This window comes from Mus caroli, chromosome 10 (genome assembly GCF_900094665.2).
Source record: "Mus caroli chromosome 10, CAROLI_EIJ_v1.1, whole genome shotgun sequence".
NCBI lineage: Eukaryota > Metazoa > Chordata > Mammalia > Rodentia > Muridae > Mus > Mus caroli.
In genome coordinates, this window is record NC_034579.1 from 62,191,898 (window position 1) to 62,212,761 (window position 20,864).

Here is a 20,864-nt window from a genome sequence, read left to right on the forward strand (position 1 = left end):
TGTAGACCAGGCTGGCCTCGAACTCAGAAATCCGCCTGCCTCTGCCTCCCGAGTGCTGGGACTAAAGGCGTGCTCCACCACGCCCGGCAATGTATATCTTTTTAAAATACCCCCTTGTACCATTTTATGTTCAACCAAAAGAAGTCATAGTAAACCAGTGTTTGGGGAGATTGTATAGAAGCAGGGGATTTTTTAAGACCAATGGTGAAGAACAGGGAGGCACAGAAGCAGCAGTGATCTAGTAGGTAATGAAAGAGTTCCTCTTGTGTTTGATTTTAAAGAGAGGAGCTCTGGGTGTAAACCTGACTAGCCTACATCCTGCTGTGTAGACCAGGCTGGCCCTGAACTCATGGCATCCCATTTGCCTCTTGCCTCCCTGGTGCTGAGATTATAGGCATGTGCCACCATGCACGAAATCACTTTCTAAAAAGATGTACTTTATTTTTAATAATGTATAGGTTTGTGTATGGGTGTCCTTGGCAACCACAAAAGGGGTACCAGACCTCCTAGAACTGAAACTACAGGCTGTTGTGAGCCTCCTCACCCCGGTGGCAGGTGCTGGGAACATGGCTCCAGTTCTCTGCAAGAATAGCACTTGCTCTCCACTGAGCCATCTCCCTAGCCCCTGAAATGATTAGAGAAAGGAGGGTGTTACAGCATATTCAATCACACTGTGAACCCTGAGAGCGTGTTTACAGGAAAAACCTGTTTCTTGTGATGTAGTTTAGCCTTGGCACACTCCTTTAATCCTACTCTGGCTGGGATACAGACACACCCTTAGTACACACCTTTAATCCCAAACAATGAAGATAAACTTAGTTTGTAGAAGGAAACACCCATGTTTGAAAGGCAGATGAAGTGATGAATCAGAGAAAGATTTGACAGAATGGGATATGCCCAACTCTCAGGAGAACAGAGAAGAAACGGAAGCTACTTAGAAGAGCCGTGTAGATCGGGAGGCAGATGTAGGCGGATTTCTGAGTTCGAGGCCAGCCTGGTCTACAGCGTGAGTTCCAGGACAGCCAAGGCTACACAGAGAAACCCTGCCTCGAAAAAAAAAAAAAAAAAAAAAAAAAAAAAAAAAAAGAAGAGCCATGTAGACAAGAGAGAAGATTTTACCTGGGCCGTTGTACAGAGACAGGTTGGTGAGAGAGAACATACTAGACACAGGTGAAGACAAAACAAGCCAGAGAGTGAGAAGGAGCCAGAAGAACAGAACAGGTTGCTCGAGTTAGTTTGAGGCCAAGCAGAGCAATTCAGGAGAAGCCGAGAGAAGCCAGATTGAATCAGTCAGCTTGGAGAGGCTTTTCAGCCAGAACAGCTGACCGACCAGCCAGAGCTCAGAAAGCTCGAAAGGCTGAGCTAATGCAGCAGTAAGACTCAGAGGCCGAAAACATTCTAGGCCTAGATAAGATTGTACGGATGCTAGAAGCTTCCAGGACTAGGCTTCGGTTAGCAGATGGAGGCAGTAAGTCTTGAAGAGGACAGTACTTCAGGAGAATAGAAGTTACATTTACAGGAGGGGATGAGAGCCAGTGGATGAGTTTCTCAGGGGCTTACTCCTAGGTCTTCACTTCAAGGGTTCTGTCTCATGAACTGCCATCTGATGAAAACCTGGTAATCTCACTTCGTTAGAGCCTTTAAAAGCCAGGGCTCCAGGACACCTCCGCCTGTGCACATCAGCTTAACGCCTGTCTGCTGGACAAGTTGGGCCTTTATGCCATGCTCGGAAGAACTGACGGCAGAAACTAGTCACTCCACAGTTACAGGAGGAGGAAGCTATTTGCCCTGTTCCCCTTCTGAGTTACAGTGGAAATTTTAAGACTCACTTCAAGAGCGGTTAGCTGCTGCTTCTCCTTGTTTCTCTCTCTCTCTCTCTCTCTCTCTCTCTCTCTCTCTCTCTCTCACGTTCAGAGGTTTTCACTACCTACTATTGCTCACAGCGTCCCTGCTGCCTTTTTAAAAAATACACTTGTTTATCATGAACTCTTTCATAGATAAACATCTGTGTGTGCTCACTTAGTCGGCCGCTAATCTCTTGGCATGTGAGCTTATCCATGGCCTTCTCTCTGTCCATATGAACACACATTGTTCCATTGAGCCATGTGAACATGAGTTACAAACAGGACAGGTGCATCTTAGTGGCTTGGCAGTCATCTGTCTCTAAGAATGTTCTTCTGTGTAGTCAATATAGGAGTACATGCAAAATGTTACTAATTTCGTAATTTTCTATATCCACTCCTTATCTAGTTGCTCACAAATCTCTCATAGTTTTGAATTGTTATTTTGTTTGTATATTTGGTTTTTTTTGAGACAAGGTTTCTCTGTGTAGCCCTGGCTACCTTTCTCTCTGTAGACCAGGCCAGCTTAGAACTCACAGAGATCTGCTTGCCTTTGTCTCCCTAATGCTAGGATTAAAGGGGTGCTTCACCCCTAGTCAGCTGTAGTTTTTTTTTTAAAACACTAGAATTTGATCAATAGAGTTTCATGTAGTGTGTCTGGTTATGTCCCTTTGGCTTCTTACAATGAACCTTTTCTAAAATTCCGTTGTCATTATTGCTTTGAAGAGTCTAGACATTTAAAGTCCTTTAAATATTCTACGGTCTACGCCAGTTTGGTAGTTTCCTTAAGTTGTCCTCCAGCCTTCTCCATATTCTCTGTTTCTCACTGTAGCTGGAAGTCGAATTTAGAGTCCTACGGAATTGAACCTGTGGCCTTGCCCACGGTAGGTACATTCCCTACCTCTGTCAGATTGAACCGTTCACACTTGGACTTGGGATTTTCCTACATTAAGCACCACTATCCACTGCCAAGAAAAAGGAACTTCTCCCATAAGCTTTGAGAGGGCACTGAGGGATGAGAATTCAGGGGCCATTTGACACTATCTATCCATTTAGCAGAATAGAGGTAGTCTCGCTGCTGGCAACCATGAGCTTTTGAATAGTGGGTTCATGAGCAGACTTACGGTGCCAGGCATGCCTCTCCTCTTGGGGAGCAGGCATTAAATGGAGTGGAAGGTAGTTGGTGACCCCCATAACCTTTATCCCCATTAACACCCAAGGCACTTGGACCCTGTGAGTTTATATTCCTACGCTAGACATTGCTATAGCTCACTGGGTTCACAGCCGGCTAAGACCTGTTTCTTTTACTTGTAGAAAATTTTCAGTTTAGAAAAAGAACTGAAAATGTTATCTAAATTTTTAATCTAATTGTTATTATTATTTTTATCTAAGAGCTTTTGCCACATACACAGACCCTGGCTGGTCTTCTGTTACTGTCCTGTCTGATCTCTTGACCCTCGGTCCGGCATGTTCGTTTGATACTTTCTCTTCTCGCCAGCTGCATCCCCAGTTTGCCTTTTAATGTTGATTTCAGAACCGAGTTACCCCTCCTAGCTCCGGTCCTCATCCTTCCTTCTCACTGGGCATCTGCCTATGGTTCATCCTTCCGTCTGGAGGTTTGCATTTTAGATCCGTGCAGTCACGTGCAAGGGCCTGTTTCACAGCACACGCATCGTGCTGGAGTATTGCGTTCAAGTCTTGTTATTTTCTCGTTTATGAAGGTGTGGCTGCCAGAATGTTTTCTCAGCTGATTCTCTACTCCAGAGTGGCTTCGTATGGATATGAGGGTCTCTTTTTTTGGAGTTTAGTATTGTTCATCGTGATTTAGTGACATTTTCCTGGACTAAGATGTGGCGGTGTAAGTGGGCCATTGCTGGAAGAGAGTCCTTGGTTTCTTATAGGATAGTGTTTTTGTTTTTAAAGCAGTGGACCATACAACCTTTAATAATGATGCTTTTTTGGGACATTGGTTGGTTGTTTTTTCTGGTTCTTGGATATGACTCTATTTCTTGGGGTTCTTAAGGACAACTGACTTCTTTTTATTTTCATGTGAAACTTCTCCCACGGAGTACCTCTGTCCTCTAATAATTAACAATTATTGAACCTAAGTGGTCTTCAACTCCCACCTTCCCCTACCCCCGATCTAGTGCTGTGGCCTTCCCCAAGCTTTGTGCATACTGTCTTCTCTCCTTGGCTAGTTTAACATTAGCTAATGGTCGCCTCACTCTATGGGGTGAGGTCTCCAGGAACTGGCTTCCCCGCCTTCCAAAGATTAGTGGCACTTTGGGCGGCCTCTCTGTTTTCTGGCTGTGGTGCTGGAGCAGGCTACAGGAGGCCTTGCTTTTCTTGTTGATATGAATGAAGGCTTTGGTGGGATGTGTAGAGAAAGTTTTAGATGAGGTATCACAGGAACCGGGAGTTAGACCCTGATCACATTAGGAAGTGTTAATTTCTATCTAAACCTATGCTCATCCCTGGAGCCAAAACATCAATGCTCACAACATGGTGCCTGTGTTCGACATCTTAGAGAAGTCCACAGGCGCGTTAGAATTGTTACTTTATTCGGCAGCTGCGTGAGCTAACTAGATATGCCCCTTTTCCTCCTGTGGATGCAGTCGGAAGAACAGCAACTCACTAATAAGGGAAGCTGTAATTGATGAGTGAAGCCCAAAGCTTGAGTCTAGGTGTGCTACATGCTCCATTCCACGCATGCGTGCTTCCCGCCCTCTCTGCCGCAGTCCCAGAAACCCCGTGGCCAGGAGGCGAGGTACTGGGTGGGGCGCTTTCTCACTCATAGCATCCTCCTCCACACTCAGGAACTTGCATATCAGCACTGCCCTCTGTCAGCCCCCCACCGCCCCATCCCAGCCAGCCCATCTCTTCTCCACTCTTAGGTCTGAAATATTTTATTTGGCTTTGTAATAATAATAATAATAATAATAGTAATAATAATTAGAGTCACTTATAGGATTTAATTATGTGTGTCATTCAGCATAATTGTGAGTTTCTAACAGTGCCGAGATAACTTTGTAAGTTGGATGTGACTGCCGTCTTCACACTCCAGCCTGCTACTTTATCGCTTTATCACTTACGGACTCTCAGTTAAAATAAGAAAGAGCCTAGCAGGGAAGTAAAAATCCTGTACTTGTAGTAGTTCTATAACGAAACGTGTATTTAAAGCCGTTGCTGAATTTATTTCCTAAATGGTAGATGGTTTGGTGTCTGTGAGGGGGGCTGACTATATCACACGTGGGATGTAATCTAGGATATCATGAAGCTATTACTATCATAGTCTTAGGGTGATTTTAAATTATACACTATGGATTTTTGAGATTTAGTTTTCACCTATTTGCATAAAAGGTGGAGGGGTTTATAATCTGCTTTCAAATTACAGAATACCATTCAGAATCCTCTTGCTATTTCATTAAGAACAAAGTAAAATATTGTTGCCATTATGCTATTTATTGTTACAGTGCACTAATTTTGGCACAGAAATGGCTGTTTAAAAATCCCCATATGGAACAATATAAAACAGGCCAATCTGTGTTTACTCAGAACATTTTCATACAGACCTTCGAGTAAGAGAGTGGCAGGCTGGCGCCCTCTGTTGGTCATTTTGTGTACCTACAGGTAATTTCCTTATTTTGTTATGTTTGTCTTTTAAGGGTTAGAGAGTTTACTCAGTTACAATAGAACAACAGGCCCTGGATTCAGTCCTCAGCTCTGGAAAAAAAGTCTAGCATCTATGAGTCTTACACAGTACGGTAAACTGGGTTGGCTTGCATAAGATACACTGTTTCATAGCTTTGCTCTATCCTCAGGTTACAATCAAGTATATCCCTAACTTAATAAGATGACTGTATTCAGCAGTTTTTGCACCTAAAAATAATATATTTTTAAAGTATTGGGATTGAAAATAACTAAAGTTCCAGAAATTCGAGGTCTGATTTTTTTTCCATTTTTTTAAAAAGCAGACTTACTTCTTCAAATTTTTTGATCAATTAGATTTCGATTATAGTTTGAGAATATCTTTACTTAATAACTTAGCAGGAATCTGTTCTTCCTTTGTATTATGTGGGCCCTAGAGATCAAACACAGATCCCCAGGCTAGACCACAAGTACCCACTGACCCAGCTTGCCTTCCCTGGCTGTGTTTGTGAGATAGGATCTCCCTAGGGAGCATAGGCTAGCCTTGTGTGATCTTCTGGCATAAATGGTGTCTCACTTTGTTTTATGCAGTATGAATGGAGGGTTGGTGTTGGCTTCCGTCTTAGAATTTTCTTGAAAATGTTTTTCTGTTCCCCCTGCCCACATTCTATTCCCTCATCTTAATGTATTGTATGTTCATTCTTTGGAGCTTACAAGAAATGAGATGTCATGCCCACCTGCATGCATAAGGTGCTTTTGAGGGTGGGTATGTTTCAGCCATAGGAAGAGCAGCCCACAGGTTGGCTGGGTAACACCAGACTCTTTCAAGCCAGCGTTGCTAATGAGCCCGAAGTACAACTTTTGTGATACCTTGGACATCAGAGTGTAACCAGAACACGTTATTAGGAAGTGTACCAGTTTGTGTACACTCAAAAAAGAGGGTGTCTCTGTATCTCCCTGAAAGCTAGCTTGCTGCCGACTGAACATCCTTGGAGACAAGTCCTTAACATTGGTCGTTAGTATTCATAGCTACCTCTTTATTTTAAAGCTCAGCTGTTTTCGAAAGACGTGATGTGTTTTTCTCTCGGCAGGGATTCGAGTTTTGAAAGTAAAGAACGAGAATCCTGCAGAGGAAAGATCGCCCTGTCAGGTATGCTGCAGTGTGTCACTGCGGGTCCCTGAATATGTTTATAGACTGACTATTATTGCTGGCCTTGTGCATTCTGTATTTCCAGCAATCCAATGTTTAGTCTAACTATTTAACCATTATGTTTTACAATTGCGTGGAACTTCATTTTTGGGGGAAACTCTGTCACATGCTACACACATTGTGTGGGTTTGTCTTCTCTTCAGGCACTCGGGTGTGTGGAAGGTGTTTTCAAGTCACTTGCTTGCTGTTGAGCGCCGGAGAGCTGGGCTGCAAGCCCACAAGGGTTCTCTCTCTGTCATTTCCGTTTGGAAAGGTGGTTCAAGCTGCATGTTCCATGGTGGTTTGGCTCATGTTTGGCCACAGTCACTGGGCTGGGCTCCTCATGGTTGCTCAGTGAATATCAGGTAGATGACTGGCCACTTGCAGCCGGTAAAATGCAAACTGCCCCACCAAGTTTTCCATTCTGCCCAATTCTTTTCCTGGCTCTGTCTTCCATTACACAAGCCACGTGATTTAGGCAGATTTTTTTTTCCCCTTCTCTTGTCAACAGAGGCCTTGATTGAGACACCTGATTGGGTTGTGCAATTGTTTCATTTCCTCCATTCCCTCCCATCATTGCCTCTGCTGGAGTGGCATTTCCTGTCAGCAGAGCGAGCAGGCACCTTGCCACTAGATGGCGCTTAGGTTGTCGGTCTCAGTTTCTCCAAAATGGCAGACCCCCACCCCTTCCGTACCAACCCCTTGCCACTAGATGGCGCTTAGGCTGTCTCATTTCTCCAAAACGGCAGCCCCCCACCCCATCCGCACCCCCGGAAGAAGTGGCATGGAGATGCCACACGATTAGCATGGCTGGCTTGCAGATATCTCATCGCTACACCCTGCAAACAGCCTTGTGGCCTGAGCTGACCCCCCCAGTAATAGCTGGTGTATCCCACTGGCCAGAGCGAGGTAGAGCGCCTGCTATTGTGTCACCTGACCTGCTAAGGGACTATTCTCTCTCTCCATCGCTCACAGCCATGGTACTGAGTTTTATTTGACCTCACTGGCAAAATTGGAGAAATTGCCCTCAGTGTGTGTGTGTGTGTGTGTGTCTGTCGGGGGGCAGGGAGAGCACCTCAAAAAATTATATGAACTTCATAAAATCCTTTTGCCTGTTTTGTGGTTATTCGCATTCACGGTCAGCCTTCCACTTGTGGCTGACGTGCCCTCAGCGTGTCCTGTGACCTGGTCTCGTTCTTGTACTTGTGGCTGACATGAAGCTCACTGCTTTGCTTGGGCCCTTTAGCTGTGGAACAGAGGACGTTTGCAGACTCTTCTCTACTGTGTCTAAATACATTCTAACATGCATAGATTAAATGTTGGAGAACTTCAGAGATTTCCCACCACCACTAAAATATTGCCCTTTCCCCTTGCTTCTAATAAGGTTCCACTCTGTAGGCAAATGGGGTAGGTGACCTGGTCAGTGAGTTCTGTGACTAACATTATCTGTTGTCCTGTGGAGAGTGCTTGTTTACTGCGACCACATTTAGGAGAGTCTAAAACAAAAAGATTTAAGGTCAAGGATGACTTTCTGTGATCTCAGATACCTTTGTACAGAAGCCCAGGTTAGCTTTTTTTTTTTTTTCCTCCCCAAGACAATTTGAAACCTAATGAAGGCATGAACCCCCCCCCCCCCCGGGAGATGGGACACCGTGTCATTAGCATCATTAGCATGATTTCAGCTGACTGGACATTTTTGCAGCCCAGTTTCAGAATGTTTCTAAGATTGTGCTATAAACAGGACAGACCTGGGTTTTGAGGTTTCCACTGACCAGAACTTCCTAACTATACAAATAACAGGTTCATCCCAGCCTTCCTGCACCAGGTGATGCGGGGCGGCTGGTGTGTGTTTTCACCTCCCAGTTCAGTGACTAGACCAAACTGGGTACCCACAAATGGTCAGCGGTTTCAGTTTTTTGTGGATTTTTTCTTCTTTCTTTCTTTTCATATGTGCATGTGCGTGTTTGCATGTGTGTGGATGTGTGTAAGTGCATGTGCATATGCTTGGCTTCCCGAGGTTGTGGCATCCCCAGTCCTGACGTCCACACTACTCATTTTGATGCAGGGCCTGTCAGTCACACCCACAGGTCCCTGGTGATGCTTAAGTCTCTAGAGCCAACTTTCTTTGGGGACCCCCTGAGGTGTCGGCCACAACCACCGGACATGCACATGGGTTTTGCAATCCAAACTGTGGCTGTGCAGCAAGATGACCTCCGAGCCATCGCCCCAGTTCAGTCCCTAGTACACATCAGGCCAGCTACAATGCTGTTGAGGCTGTCTTAGTTTGCCCTAAAATGCCAGCAGAGACATTAAAAAAAAAAAAAAAAAGACAAAGGTGGACCACTGTAAGCTGAAACCCAGCCGATCATCTGCCAGAATCTAGAAGGTATTTCTGTCATTCGAAGTCGGAGCCTTTGCTGGCTGAAGACTGCACAGCCAACAGGGACACAGACGAGAAAGATTCCCTTACATGGAGTCGAGGCGAGGTATGGGGAAGAGCAGGATCGAACCCAAGCTGTGGGGAGGCCTGGGTCAGTGTCCTCCCATGAGAGTGTGAACAGTTAGAGCTTCGCCACCACAGCCAGGACAGCTGCGAGTGAGACGCATTGGCCACTGTGGAATGAAAGGAGGTAGGAGGCGGCCACTGTGGTCAAGCAAGAAGTGAGTTTGGACAGGCCATGAGCCGGGTTATAATTCAAACACAATGAAGACATCTGTATTAAAATCAAGGGTAAAATACCGGGGTCTTATTATGGTCAACATAAATTAGCACTGGTTTGGAATTGTAGCTAACATAATGGCTGGAAAACAAAGCTATTGAAAAAATCGAACAGGCAGATTGGATACTTTTGAGGCTAACGAATGGCAGATGGAGATGACCTCAGGGAAGGGACTGAGACGCTGGAATTAAAGCATTCAATAGAATGCGACCGGATTTAGGAGAAATAAATAAAAGGCGGTAGTTTTTCTTCAAACCAGCAATGACTTGCTAGGGATGACAGTGGAAAAAGTGTCACTTACAGTAAAGCAGCAGCGCCACCCCCCCCAAAAGCATTAAATATATAAGAAATTACCTTAATTAAAATGCAAAAGCAGGAGCAGGAGGCGAAGCTCCGTGGGAGGGTTCTTCCCCGCCCCTGGGCCTGACTTCTAGCCCTCAAACAAACAGAAAGCCAGAGTTAGAGCAAATGTTAAGAGTAAATCTGTTATGTGAAGATGAAATATTAAAAAGTTATTAGTTCCCTGGGCCAGTGAGGGCGCTCAACAGATAAAGGTGCTTGCTACCAACCCTCATGACCTCAGTTCTCCTGAGGCCCATGACTTCCACAAGTCGCCTCTGATCTCTGCACACAGAGAGACACGAAGTCTCTCTCTCTCTCTCTTTCTCTCTCTCTCTACATATATGTGTGTGTGAGAGTATGTATGTATATATGTGTGTGTGTATATATGAATATACATATATATATAATACATTCCGAAGTTGTTTTGCATATTAAAACATTTGAGAGGGAATTTTGACCAAAGTTGAAAACATTCTTATAAAGAGAACCAGTGACAGTCACTTGCCTCCAAAAGACAACACCCCAGCACAGCCGGCGTCAGAAGGTGTCCGTTGATAACTGAGTCAGTTCCATACATGAAGTGTTTGGCCCAGGAACAAGCATGGATGGCCTCAGAAGCGCACGGCTAATAAGGAAGTTAGCGTGAAGCTGGGGGGGAAGGAAAGGGCATGGACATAAAGCTAAGATAAAATTTAGAAGAATGTATTCTCACTTCAGATACTCACAAATTTCACACATATTTAATAACTTCTAACACACACACACACACCGCCAGAGCTGGAGAGGTGGCTCAGTGGCTGAGAGTGTGTACCGACTTCCACAGGACCTGGGTTGGGTTCCCAGCACCTACATATGGCTCAGAACCACCTGTATCTCAAAGCCATTGGATACAGCGCCCTCTTCTGGCCTTCATAGGCATTGGTCCTGCAAGTGGTGCAGAGACATGCATGCAGGAGAAACACCCATCTGCAGAAAAATAAATATTTTTAAAAATCATCTATAAACAATAATTAGGAAATTGCTGTGTATATTTCGTTTTGGTTTTGGTGGGCCCAGTCTGTCATGGAGCTCAGAGGTTCACATTGTGGGTAAAACAAAAATTATCAAAATAATTGTTTCTTTTTCTTTTCTTCCTTTTTTTTTAAATTTTTTTTTTTTGCCTTCTTTATAGATATCCGAATACCATTAATGTGGAAAGACTCCGATCACTTCAGTAATAAAGAATGTACGTATAGCTTTAATTTGTATTTGGAAATGTTTCCTTGAGTGGTTAGGACACACATCTGTGATTTCTGAGGTCAGAACTCTTTGGTTCGGAGACATATTGGTGCCATTTGGCTAGAAGCATCCTGTCAACAAACTATCGATTTCTGATTTGGGGGACCGAGCATCCGTTCCCTGATTCAGACTAAGATATGCATACCGATGAGGGGAGACATCAGCGATGGGAACTTGTGTGGGGGCTTAGGGTGGAGAGATGGGAAGAAAGGTAGAGCCCCTACACCCCAAAGAGGCATGAGGTGAGTCAGTAGACGTGAAATTTCTTTTTTTCGCTTATTATGACCCAGGAGGTCTGAGTTTGGCTTTGCTAGATTGTTTAAGAGGGTGTAATGAAAGATTTTTAGATTGCTGTGATTTTCTCCTCCTCCTCCCCCTCCTCCGTCTCCTCCTCCTCCTCTGTTTCATTGGCTACACACGGTCTTCACAAGTCCATGTATCTCTTGGATCACCGACATTAACCTCAGATGTGCCCTAGCTGTTCAAGGCAAAGCCGGGTGACCCAGCAGCCCCTTGATCTGCCTCTTTTACCTTGGTGACTTTGTCCATATTCCAAAAGCCAAATGGTATCGGGCATAATTAGTTTTACATGAAGAATTTAAATCAGGTTAGTGTTTGTTTTTCAATTAAGACGTACAATTCACTTCACAAGGAATGCATGTGGGATTTGAGTCAATCTTCAAGATTACTGCAGAGAGTAAACTTTCCTAAAGAGCTGCGTTTTTCTCAGTAATGAGGAGTTAGCCCTTTAATCACCTGCCATTTTTAAGAACGTCACCAGATTGGAGGGTCTGGCCACTGTTGTTTGTATCCATGCCTGCCGTTTGGGTGTTGGGGTTTTCACGTCCTTTTTTTCCCCTTATTTATAGTTTGGTGGGTGACATTTGGTGGCTGTTGATACACCTCATCTTTTCTTGGACATCAAAACTTGGACATCAAATGGAGTCATTTACATGTGTGGCACTAAATTGACCGAGAGGCATAAAGTTTGCTAAGTGATCAGATTTGGCTGCAGGGATCTCTTTGGGACACCGCCAAGGGGGCCGGTGTTTATTTCTGGTGTTCCTTGGTTTGAGGTTGGGCTTGAGTGGGGTGAGGGAGTGAGTGACCTCCGAGTGTCTCACTCACACAGGTATGATTGTTCTGCTTGTGACGGCTCCTGCTGCTGTCTGCTGTCTCTCCTCTAGGCACACAGCGCTTCGCCATCTTTTGCTTATTCAGGATGGGAGCTCAGGTGTTTGACACGGACATGATGATTGTGGACCAGACAGTCACAGATATATGTTTCGAAAATGTCACCATATTGTAAGTATCCTTAATCCTCAGAGGGTAAAAAAAAAAATCTAAAGTTCTGCCTCTTTTTTTTTTTTTTTCTTATCAGTGAAGAAAGCCTAATTACTGTCTTTTAAATTCTGATGGCCTACATCCTGGTGGGCCTTGGCTTCTTTTCAAAGCACCGCAGCTTTAAAAATGTTTAAAAGTTACCCCCTTTTTTGGATTCAGAATAAAATAGAAATCTTATAATTAATACTAGCAAGCAGACAGTTGACTCAATGGCTCTGCTAAACTTCTTATAAATATTTATATTTCTGTCCCTACCCAAGCTCTGAGGATGATAGAATTTCGTTTGATGCTTGATGTAATACAGCAAATTTGGGCATAAAGCTGACTTTCTTTTCCTTCACAGGAAATTCAGTACAAAAACTAATGAGGTGGGACAGCTTTCTTATGAACCATTCTCTTAAGTGCTTCTTACGGTGGATTTTGGGGTGCTCATTCTCTTATAGCGGGCTTCTCTCATGTACTCAAACAGTGTAGAACAGCTTGACCTCTTAAGGGCTCTTTTATGGGCAGGCTCATTTTATTATGGCCATCCTACAGAGAGTCAAAAACAGCTTCCTTGGGTAACCATGGACATCATTTTTAACGAACATGAGGTTTTGTTTTTTTTTTTTCCCCTGGCCCCTGGCCTCTCTCTCAAAGTCTTTGTTGGCCTATCTCCCTGTGGGGTTTGTCTCTCAGGAGGACCTTGAGATGCCATTTCTAGATCAAGTGGTCGTAGCTGCCCCAGCTGCCCACGGGCAATCACCAGCACACCCTTGGCCGCGGCCAGTGGCACTTTAGATTTCAGAGGGGTCACGTCACACTGACAGGACCGTGGCCGACAGCGTTCCGTGGCTCCTGCAGCCAGCGTCGTGGAGTAACTGTGTAAGATGTAACATCGAGTTACCCTGGGCTGTTAGCAGTAACGCAAGCCTTTTTACAAGTTGTACTCAAGCCAGTGGAATTTAGTTCTCTCCTGCCTCGGGATTAGCCTCAAGTTCTTGTACACTTTAGGCTAAAGTGTGTCTCCTTCATTATCTCTTTCTCTTTACTTCTATTTCCAATGCTGCTAAGGACTCCCCCCCCCCCGCCCAAATTATCCCACTCACTAATCGCCTCTTGTCTTCACATCAGTCCACCAGTGTTCATGTTTTGCCACAGAGGCAAAAGTTCCTGTGGGGTGGGGGTGAGGGGCCTCCCTCCCCCCATCCCCCCACTGGAAGAACAATACAAATGACTTGGAAGACAACATATGATTTATTGGCATTTTGGGGGTATAAATATTTTAAATTGGCCTAAAAATAGCTGCTGACAAATGTTCTAAATGTTAAAAAAAAAAATGTGCTCTTTGTTACGACGCTTGTTTTTAATAAGTCTTCAATATTTATGAATCTCTGGTTTTCCTCTAAATATTGACATTTGTTGCTCATTACCAGGAATACTGTATGTTTAGACGTTGCCAAGTAAGAAACTATAAAAATAGCTGCAAGTCAACGTCTTTGGATGTATCCAAACTGTAGATTGGCTATTTGAATTTTAAAGCCCCAGGGCTGAGGCCTACCTTCTGTCTTGAGGTGGCATCTGCGGATGAATGCGGTTCTAAGAGTGTTTGCCCCTTAGTTTTGCTGCTGTTTGGTTGTGTGGTTTGTTGGTGTTTTTGTGTTTTTGTTTTTGTTTTGAGATGGGGTTTCTCTGGCTCTGTAGACCAGGCTGGCCTCGAACTCACAGAGATCCACTTGTCTCTGTTTCTCAAGTGCCAGGATTAAAGGCGTGTGCCACCACTTGGTGTTCGGTTTTGCACTTTAGTAACAACACAGTGGCTTTCTATGCTAATGGGAGTTTATTGTACCAGGAAAGACTAAAGAGTAAAGCCAGTCTTTGTGCTCCCCAGACTGCAGGGCTTCTTTCTTTCTTTCTTTCTTTCTTTCTTTCTTTCTTTCTTTCTTTCTATCTATCTATCTAGCTATCTATCTATCTATCTATCTGTTTTCTTTGTGTGCATGTTTGTGTGTGCGACTTCGAGGGCACTTGTGAAACGGAGCCAGTGTTGCTGTCAGAGGAAAACCTCCAGTGTAGACCCTTGCATTCTACCTAGTATGAATCAGGAATAACCAGGCAAGCTGGCCCGTGGGTCTCACAGACACATGCACCGCATCCCATTTATGGCTTTGGAAGACCCAGACTAAGGTCCTTCTGCTTGATAAGCAAGCACCTATCCACCCTATGCAAGTGAGAGAATTTCTGAATGGGTTTGAGTAAAGCCCTATCGGGTCCCTTCTACTTGTACGAACAGTGCTTTGTGAAGACAGGGCCTGCCCTGCCCTCTGGGAACCCGGACTTTCAAGTATACCCCTTTATGTTGGTTTTGGGGTCCTTTCCCTCTCTATAACCAGACAGTGGACTGTTGATAGCTGTTGGCCAAGGTGAGGCAGTAGGTTGACTGGATATGAAGACAAATGGGAATTTGGGGTCTCATAGATTCCATTCAGGAAAGATAGTCATTTTCAAGAAATTATACATATGATATAAACACTTAAAAATGGTGGCATCGAAGGGCTGCAAAGGCGCAGCAGCATTATCAGGGTGTTTTATTCTTTATATTTTTTGAGCACTTTGCCTGCATACATTGGCTCAGTTGAAGCAAAGCCCTCCCCTGTTTGTGTGTGTTGTGTATGCATGTGCTCACGCACGTTCTTTCGAGTGCTGAGTATTCTTGTATGTGTACGAAGAAGTGTTCGCCTGTGCACGTGCATCTGGAGGCCGGAGGACGACCTTGGGCCTGGTCTACTGTGCTTTTAAAGACAGTCTCTCGCTAGCCTAGCGCTCACTGATCAGACTGCACTACCTGGCCAACAACCACCAAGGACCTGTCTGCCTTCACCTCCCCAGCCGTGGGGTTACAGGTCCCTGCTTCTGTGCCTGGCTTTTTTAAAAAATGAATTCTGGGGAATGGACTCAGGTGCACATGCTTGCTTGCCAAGTATTTTACTAAATCAATCAATCAATCAATCAGTCAATAAATAAAGTCATTCCCCAAGTCCCCAAGACTGGTTTAGAAGCTAAAAGTTCTAAAAGTCACAGTGACCCTCTTGGGCCATTTAGAAAGTAAACATACGTGGGCATGGTGTCCCATTGCTTACGGTTTAAACGCTGATTTTAAATATTGGGAAGACACCCAAGGGGTTTTAGTTTTGCTCTCTGCTGAATTAGACTCCCAGCCTTGTCGCTGCTCTCGGTTTCAGCAACGAGGCAGGACCGGACTTCCAGATAAAGATAGAAGTCTACAGCTGCAGCGCAGAGGAATCCTCCCTAACCAACACCCCGAGGAAGCTGGCTAAGAAGCTGAAGACATCCATCAGCAAAGCCACGGGAAGGAAAATCAGCGCAGCGCTCCAGGAAGAGAGCCCAGAAGCGTGCTTGCTCGCTGGTTCCGTGGCGTAAGCTCTCTAATATAGCGTGGGTGGTATTTCAGAGCATTGTCTTTCGATGCTTGTTTGTAATTTAACTGAAAAAACATCCTGCAACAGAGGGGAGCCCGGTTGTGTGGCCTTTACCCAGCTGAGATGCGCTTGGCCCCTTCTTTGAAGGATGGAAGTCAGGTGAACTGCTTTTGCGTTGCTTGGGATTCCACACCGGTATTAGTCAGGGTTCTCTAGAGTCACAGAACTTATGGGTAGTCTCTATATAGTAAGGGAATTGGTTGATGATGTACAGTTACCCCAACAGTGATCAGCAGCAGCTGTGAATGGAAGTCCAAGGATCTAGCAGTTGCTCAGTCCCACAATGCAAGCAGGTGAAGAAGAGAGAGCGAATCTTTCTTCTTCCAATGTCCTAATGTATGTCTTCAGCAGGTGTGGCCCAGATTAAAGGTGTGTGGCACCATGCCTGGATCTGGGACTTGCTTTGTTCCAGATGACCTTGAACTCAGAGATCTCCCTGTCTTAATCTTCTGGGATTCATAGCCACGGTGCCTCAAGATCTCCATGCTGAGATCCAGATCAGAAACTGGTGTCTCCCAGACTCCAGATGAGGCCCACAGGAGAGCCTTCCAATTCTGGATCGTAGTTCATTCCAGATATAGTCAAGTTGACAACCAGGAATAGCATTACAATGTCTAACCAGAAAGATGAAATGTTTTTCTCAAAAGCGGCCTGAATATATCAAGTGTCTGCAACCTGACTCCCTAAGTGGATTTCTATATGTGAGTCATGCTTTTTGTTTTAATGTTTTTAACACACCAATATAGTATCATTATTGCATTTAACAAATTAAAAAAAAAAAAAAAAAAGTCCTATGTGACCTGGTAGCCTGCATGTTTCAGACTGTATAGTCCTGAGGTATGACTGTTCAAATTAGGTCGGTAATATGACATGTGAGTGAGCCTTTGGGGCTTGTTCTAGCCTGTTCTATCCACTGTTTTCCCTTGGCCTTATTTATTGAGGAAGCCAGGTTTTGCAGGGCGCCTGTATGTGTAATCTAGCTGATTGTATCTCTGTGCTGCTTTGAAAACATTTCCCTGGCTCCTGTAATTGCCGTTCCCTTGTAATGGAGCTGAGGGTGGGATTCAGGTTCTCAACCCGGTGTATTTTCACTCTGTGTCGTTCGGGCTTCCTGTCTCACTTCTGAGCTCACGTGTTTCTAGCCTGACGCGTCGTCCATCATAAAGCCTGCTACCTGTCCTTTATTTGACTCTTTTAGCAGCCATTGCTCATAATCCCGTGTTTCATTGGAGACATGAATCTGATGCTCCCTAGATTTGCCCTGCGTGTCTTCTTTTTAATAACTTCTCGGAGAGTTTGGTGCAAGGTGTTTGGATTCTAATTCATCCTCTTCCCCAGCTGTCCCCAGGTGCATCCCCCACCTCTTACCCACCCAACCTCACACCCCAACCCCCACTCCCCCACAAAGCCTTCCAGACCAATGTGTGCTGCCCAAAATATTCTTGATGTGTGGTTCCTGGTTGATTAACCAGAGTCTGCAGTCTTAAAGAATGCTGCTGTCTGTTTCTTTAGCTGGCAGCTAACAGTAGCCAGTGGCTCCACAGCAAGGGGTGAGACTGTGTCCAACTTCCCTCACACCACACTGGGATGTGGTCCAGCTTGGGCGTCCACAGGTCCTGTGCATGCTGTCATAGCTGCTGCGAGTTCATGTGAGTGGCTGCCTTGCCCTGTCCAGAACACACGGTATCCATGCAGTGATCCACTGCCTCTGGCTACTTAGACCCTTTTTTCTGTATCCTACACTGATCCCTGAGCCTTGGGAAGGGGAGGTGCCGGAAAGGTGCTCCGTTCCGTTGCCCTGCATTTCTGGATAAGCCAGCACAAGGTAGATGAGGCTAGACCCATAGATGATGACGTAGATGAGGCTAGACCCATAGATGATGACGTAGATGAGGCTAGATCCTTTGGCCTGCATTTATCTTCAAAGCCCAGTGGTTTTCTTGGGAGCCTCTCATTGAGTGTTCCATTATTGCTCTCCGGAACAAGCATCCCAGTCTTGAATCTTCAGTTTATAATTGGCCTCTGTTATTTGCCCATGAATTCAAATGCTAAGTTATTTTGTTTTGTTTTATAGGTGTGTTTCAGGAACCTTTCATTATTTTATACCATGAAAGTCTGTCAAAAGATGTGATAATACAGTGGATTTTACCCAGTCCTGTCCTTCAGGTCTGAATGTAGAGTGTGCTGGCTCACGCACAGCCCGCAGCCCCTCTAAACGTTCACTTGGTAGGGGCTTGTGCATAGCACTGGTATTCAGAGAGCGTAAGAGAATAATTTTTGCTTTTTAAGATACAGATCAAGTTCAATGTTGAGACTTCAACTGCAGGTCTTATTTAGCCTTTAACCAAAATGAGTGCCTATAAAATAGTATGTAACTAGGAGATGGTATCTGGCCAAATATAGCTATTTTTCTTTTCTTGACAAGAATGCATTTTTCCTCTCACTCCCATCTAAGTAGTCTTTATTTTCCATACCCCTTGATCCCCACCCCACCCCAATATTATAGCAGTCAGCCTACTTGATAGAAAAAAATGTAGCTGATTAAACTTTTGGGAAGTTGGTAAAGGAACGAGTGTAACGTTTTAGAGACAAGCTGTTGATCCTGACCAGAATGCTTCTCAAGTGAGATCACTGTTGGTTTGGAAGATGCCCATGCAATTAGTCACGGGCTAAAAATGAAGCAACTTCAAATACCATCATAAAATGGTATTGTTGGGCTTCAAGAAGACAGTGAACATTTTTGGCAATTTTTTAGGACGTTCCCTGGCCTGACTCACTTCCTCCCCTTATCTGTGGAATGTCGGCTTACCGAAATCTCTTCAGCTACATCTCGCCAGTTTTCCCCCAACCAGCGAATTAACTGCTTTTGTATTGTGACTAGGGCAGTGTTCTTCATTGTTAAAACATACTTTAAAAACCTGTAGTATCATTTGTGATATTTTAGTTGACTAGAAGACAAACTAAATTTAAAAGCAAAACAAAACAAGCTACTCTGTGAAGAGCCAGCTGAGTTAGTTAAGAGCACTGGTGACCACAGTACCAGGGCACCTGAGGTCCCCTTCTGGCCTCTGAGGGTCCTGCAGGCAAAACATGTATCCATAAAATAAAAATGAATGGCCCGAGAATATCCCGTGCTACATCTTAAGTTAGAATGAAGGTATAAAACAATCTAACACATCTCCAGTAAGTGAAGTGCCTGTGGTTTGAACCGTGAAGAGGTTTAAGGGTGGGGAAGCTAATGTTGTTTCTAAATTTAACTAAGAGGTCACTCAGCTCCCAGGTACAACGAGCCTTGGAAAGGACCCTGCCGCAGGGAAGTCCTGGGGTTCCTGAGATTTCAGAGGTCGCTAGTCAGTCAGGATTCTTGCGAAAAGTGGTTATACTCCACTGTTTGTTTTCCTTGAAAAGAGCCCCCTTAATTTTAAGCTAGTCGTTAATGAGACAGGCGCACTCTCTCTAGCCACCAGCAAGTCAAGTTGAATTCTCTGAACTTCATGCTCTTCCTTTGCAAAGGTGGCCGGAAGTCCCTGCCCCGCTGCTCACCTAGACCAGAGAAATGCTGCCTCTCAAAGAGTACCTGAAAGGAAAGCAAGTGGTCACGGTTCTCTGCCAGCCACCACTGCATAACCACACCAACCAGGTCACTAGGAAAGCGGCATGAATTTCAGGACTAGAACCTAGAGCCACAAAGCTGGGATGCGGGAGCGCTGGGTAAGGGGTTGTTGTGTTGGTCCCATCCAGTTTCAGTGGTTGGGGGCGGGGCATGCTGCTTTGCTTCTGAGCAGAGAGTGCTTCCTCCCCCGGTTTCAGCTCCTCCCTGTGATGTGTGTATGTTTCTACTACGGCCGGCTGCACCCCCCAGATCTCCTCTGAAGTTTCTTGGTATTTAACCAGTTATCTTCCTTGGCCATATCATCGGCTTGCTGTATTCTAGCATACCCGGTTTTTAGAAGGGATTATTAGTGCCTTTCGTTTTCATACTGTTATTTTTAGACGTGCCATTCCTAAGACTCGGAGATTAATGACCTGTGTTTTTACCTTTTAGTAGTTGGGGGAGATGCTTTCTTGGGCATGATCATGTTTTAAAGCCTGTGCTGATATGGAGATATAGATATAGATATAGATATAGATATAGATATAGATATATCTTGACACAAACTAGGGTCAACTGAAGAAATCACCTTCATCAGATTGGCCTGTAGGCAAGTCTGTGGAGGTGTTTTCCTCATTAATATTAATTTTGGGAGGGCTCAGCCCAGCCCACTGTAGGTGGGGCCATCCCCTTGGAAAGTAGTGCTGGGCTATATAAGGAAGGAAGGCTGAGCAAGCCATCTGGATTAAGCCAGTAAGTAGCCTTTCTTCCAAAGCCCCTCCCTCAGTTCCTGCCTCCCTGTTCCTACCTTGACTTCCTTTCACTGATGATAAGCCATAGGATGACGTAAACCCTTTCCTCTCTAAGTTGCATTCTGTCATGGCGTTCATTACAGCGATGGAGAAGCAACCTAACACAAAGCCGAAAAAAAAAAACCTTAAAACCTGTAATTCGGTCTTCGCATCATTTTTACCTAATTGGACACATAAATAACATACCTTTTCTCCAGTGCTCCAAGTAAGCACAGATGCACGGGTTCCCCATAGCTTTTTTCTGTGCACAGCAAGAACACTATTTATCTTTAGCTGGGTTGGGATGACTGATCTCAAGTGGTATGGTGGTCGGTAAGAATAAATTATACTGTATCTCCTACAAGAATATAAGAAATACATATTATCATAATATTATATATTAAGAAAAATATATAAGAAATATGGAAGACAGTACAATTTTTTTTTGTTGTTTTTTTGTTTGTTTGTTTGTTTTTCGAGGCAGGGTTTCTCTGTATAGCCCTGGCTGTCCTGGAACTCACTTTGTAGACCCGGCTGGCCTCAAACTCAAAAATCTGCCTGCCTCTGCCTCCCGAGTGCTGGGATTAAAGGCATGTGCCACCAAGCCCGGCACTACAATTTCTTATATATAAAGTATTGT

The 20,864-nt window shown here is 44.6% G+C and overlaps 1 protein-coding gene across 1 annotated transcript in view; it reads left to right on the plus strand.

Annotated features, from left to right (window-relative positions):
* The window catches only part of Rtkn2 (rhotekin 2), a 70,758-nt gene that overhangs the window by 11,689 nt on the left and 38,205 nt on the right, over positions 1-20,864 (plus strand). The window contains exons 3-6 of the mRNA XM_021174955.2: positions 6,581-6,639; positions 10,912-10,965; positions 12,206-12,323; positions 15,584-15,778. Coding sequence (XP_021030614.1) covers positions 6,581-6,639; positions 10,912-10,965; positions 12,206-12,323; positions 15,584-15,778 — 426 coding nt within the window. The remainder of the gene's footprint in view (positions 1-6,580; positions 6,640-10,911; positions 10,966-12,205; positions 12,324-15,583; positions 15,779-20,864) is intronic.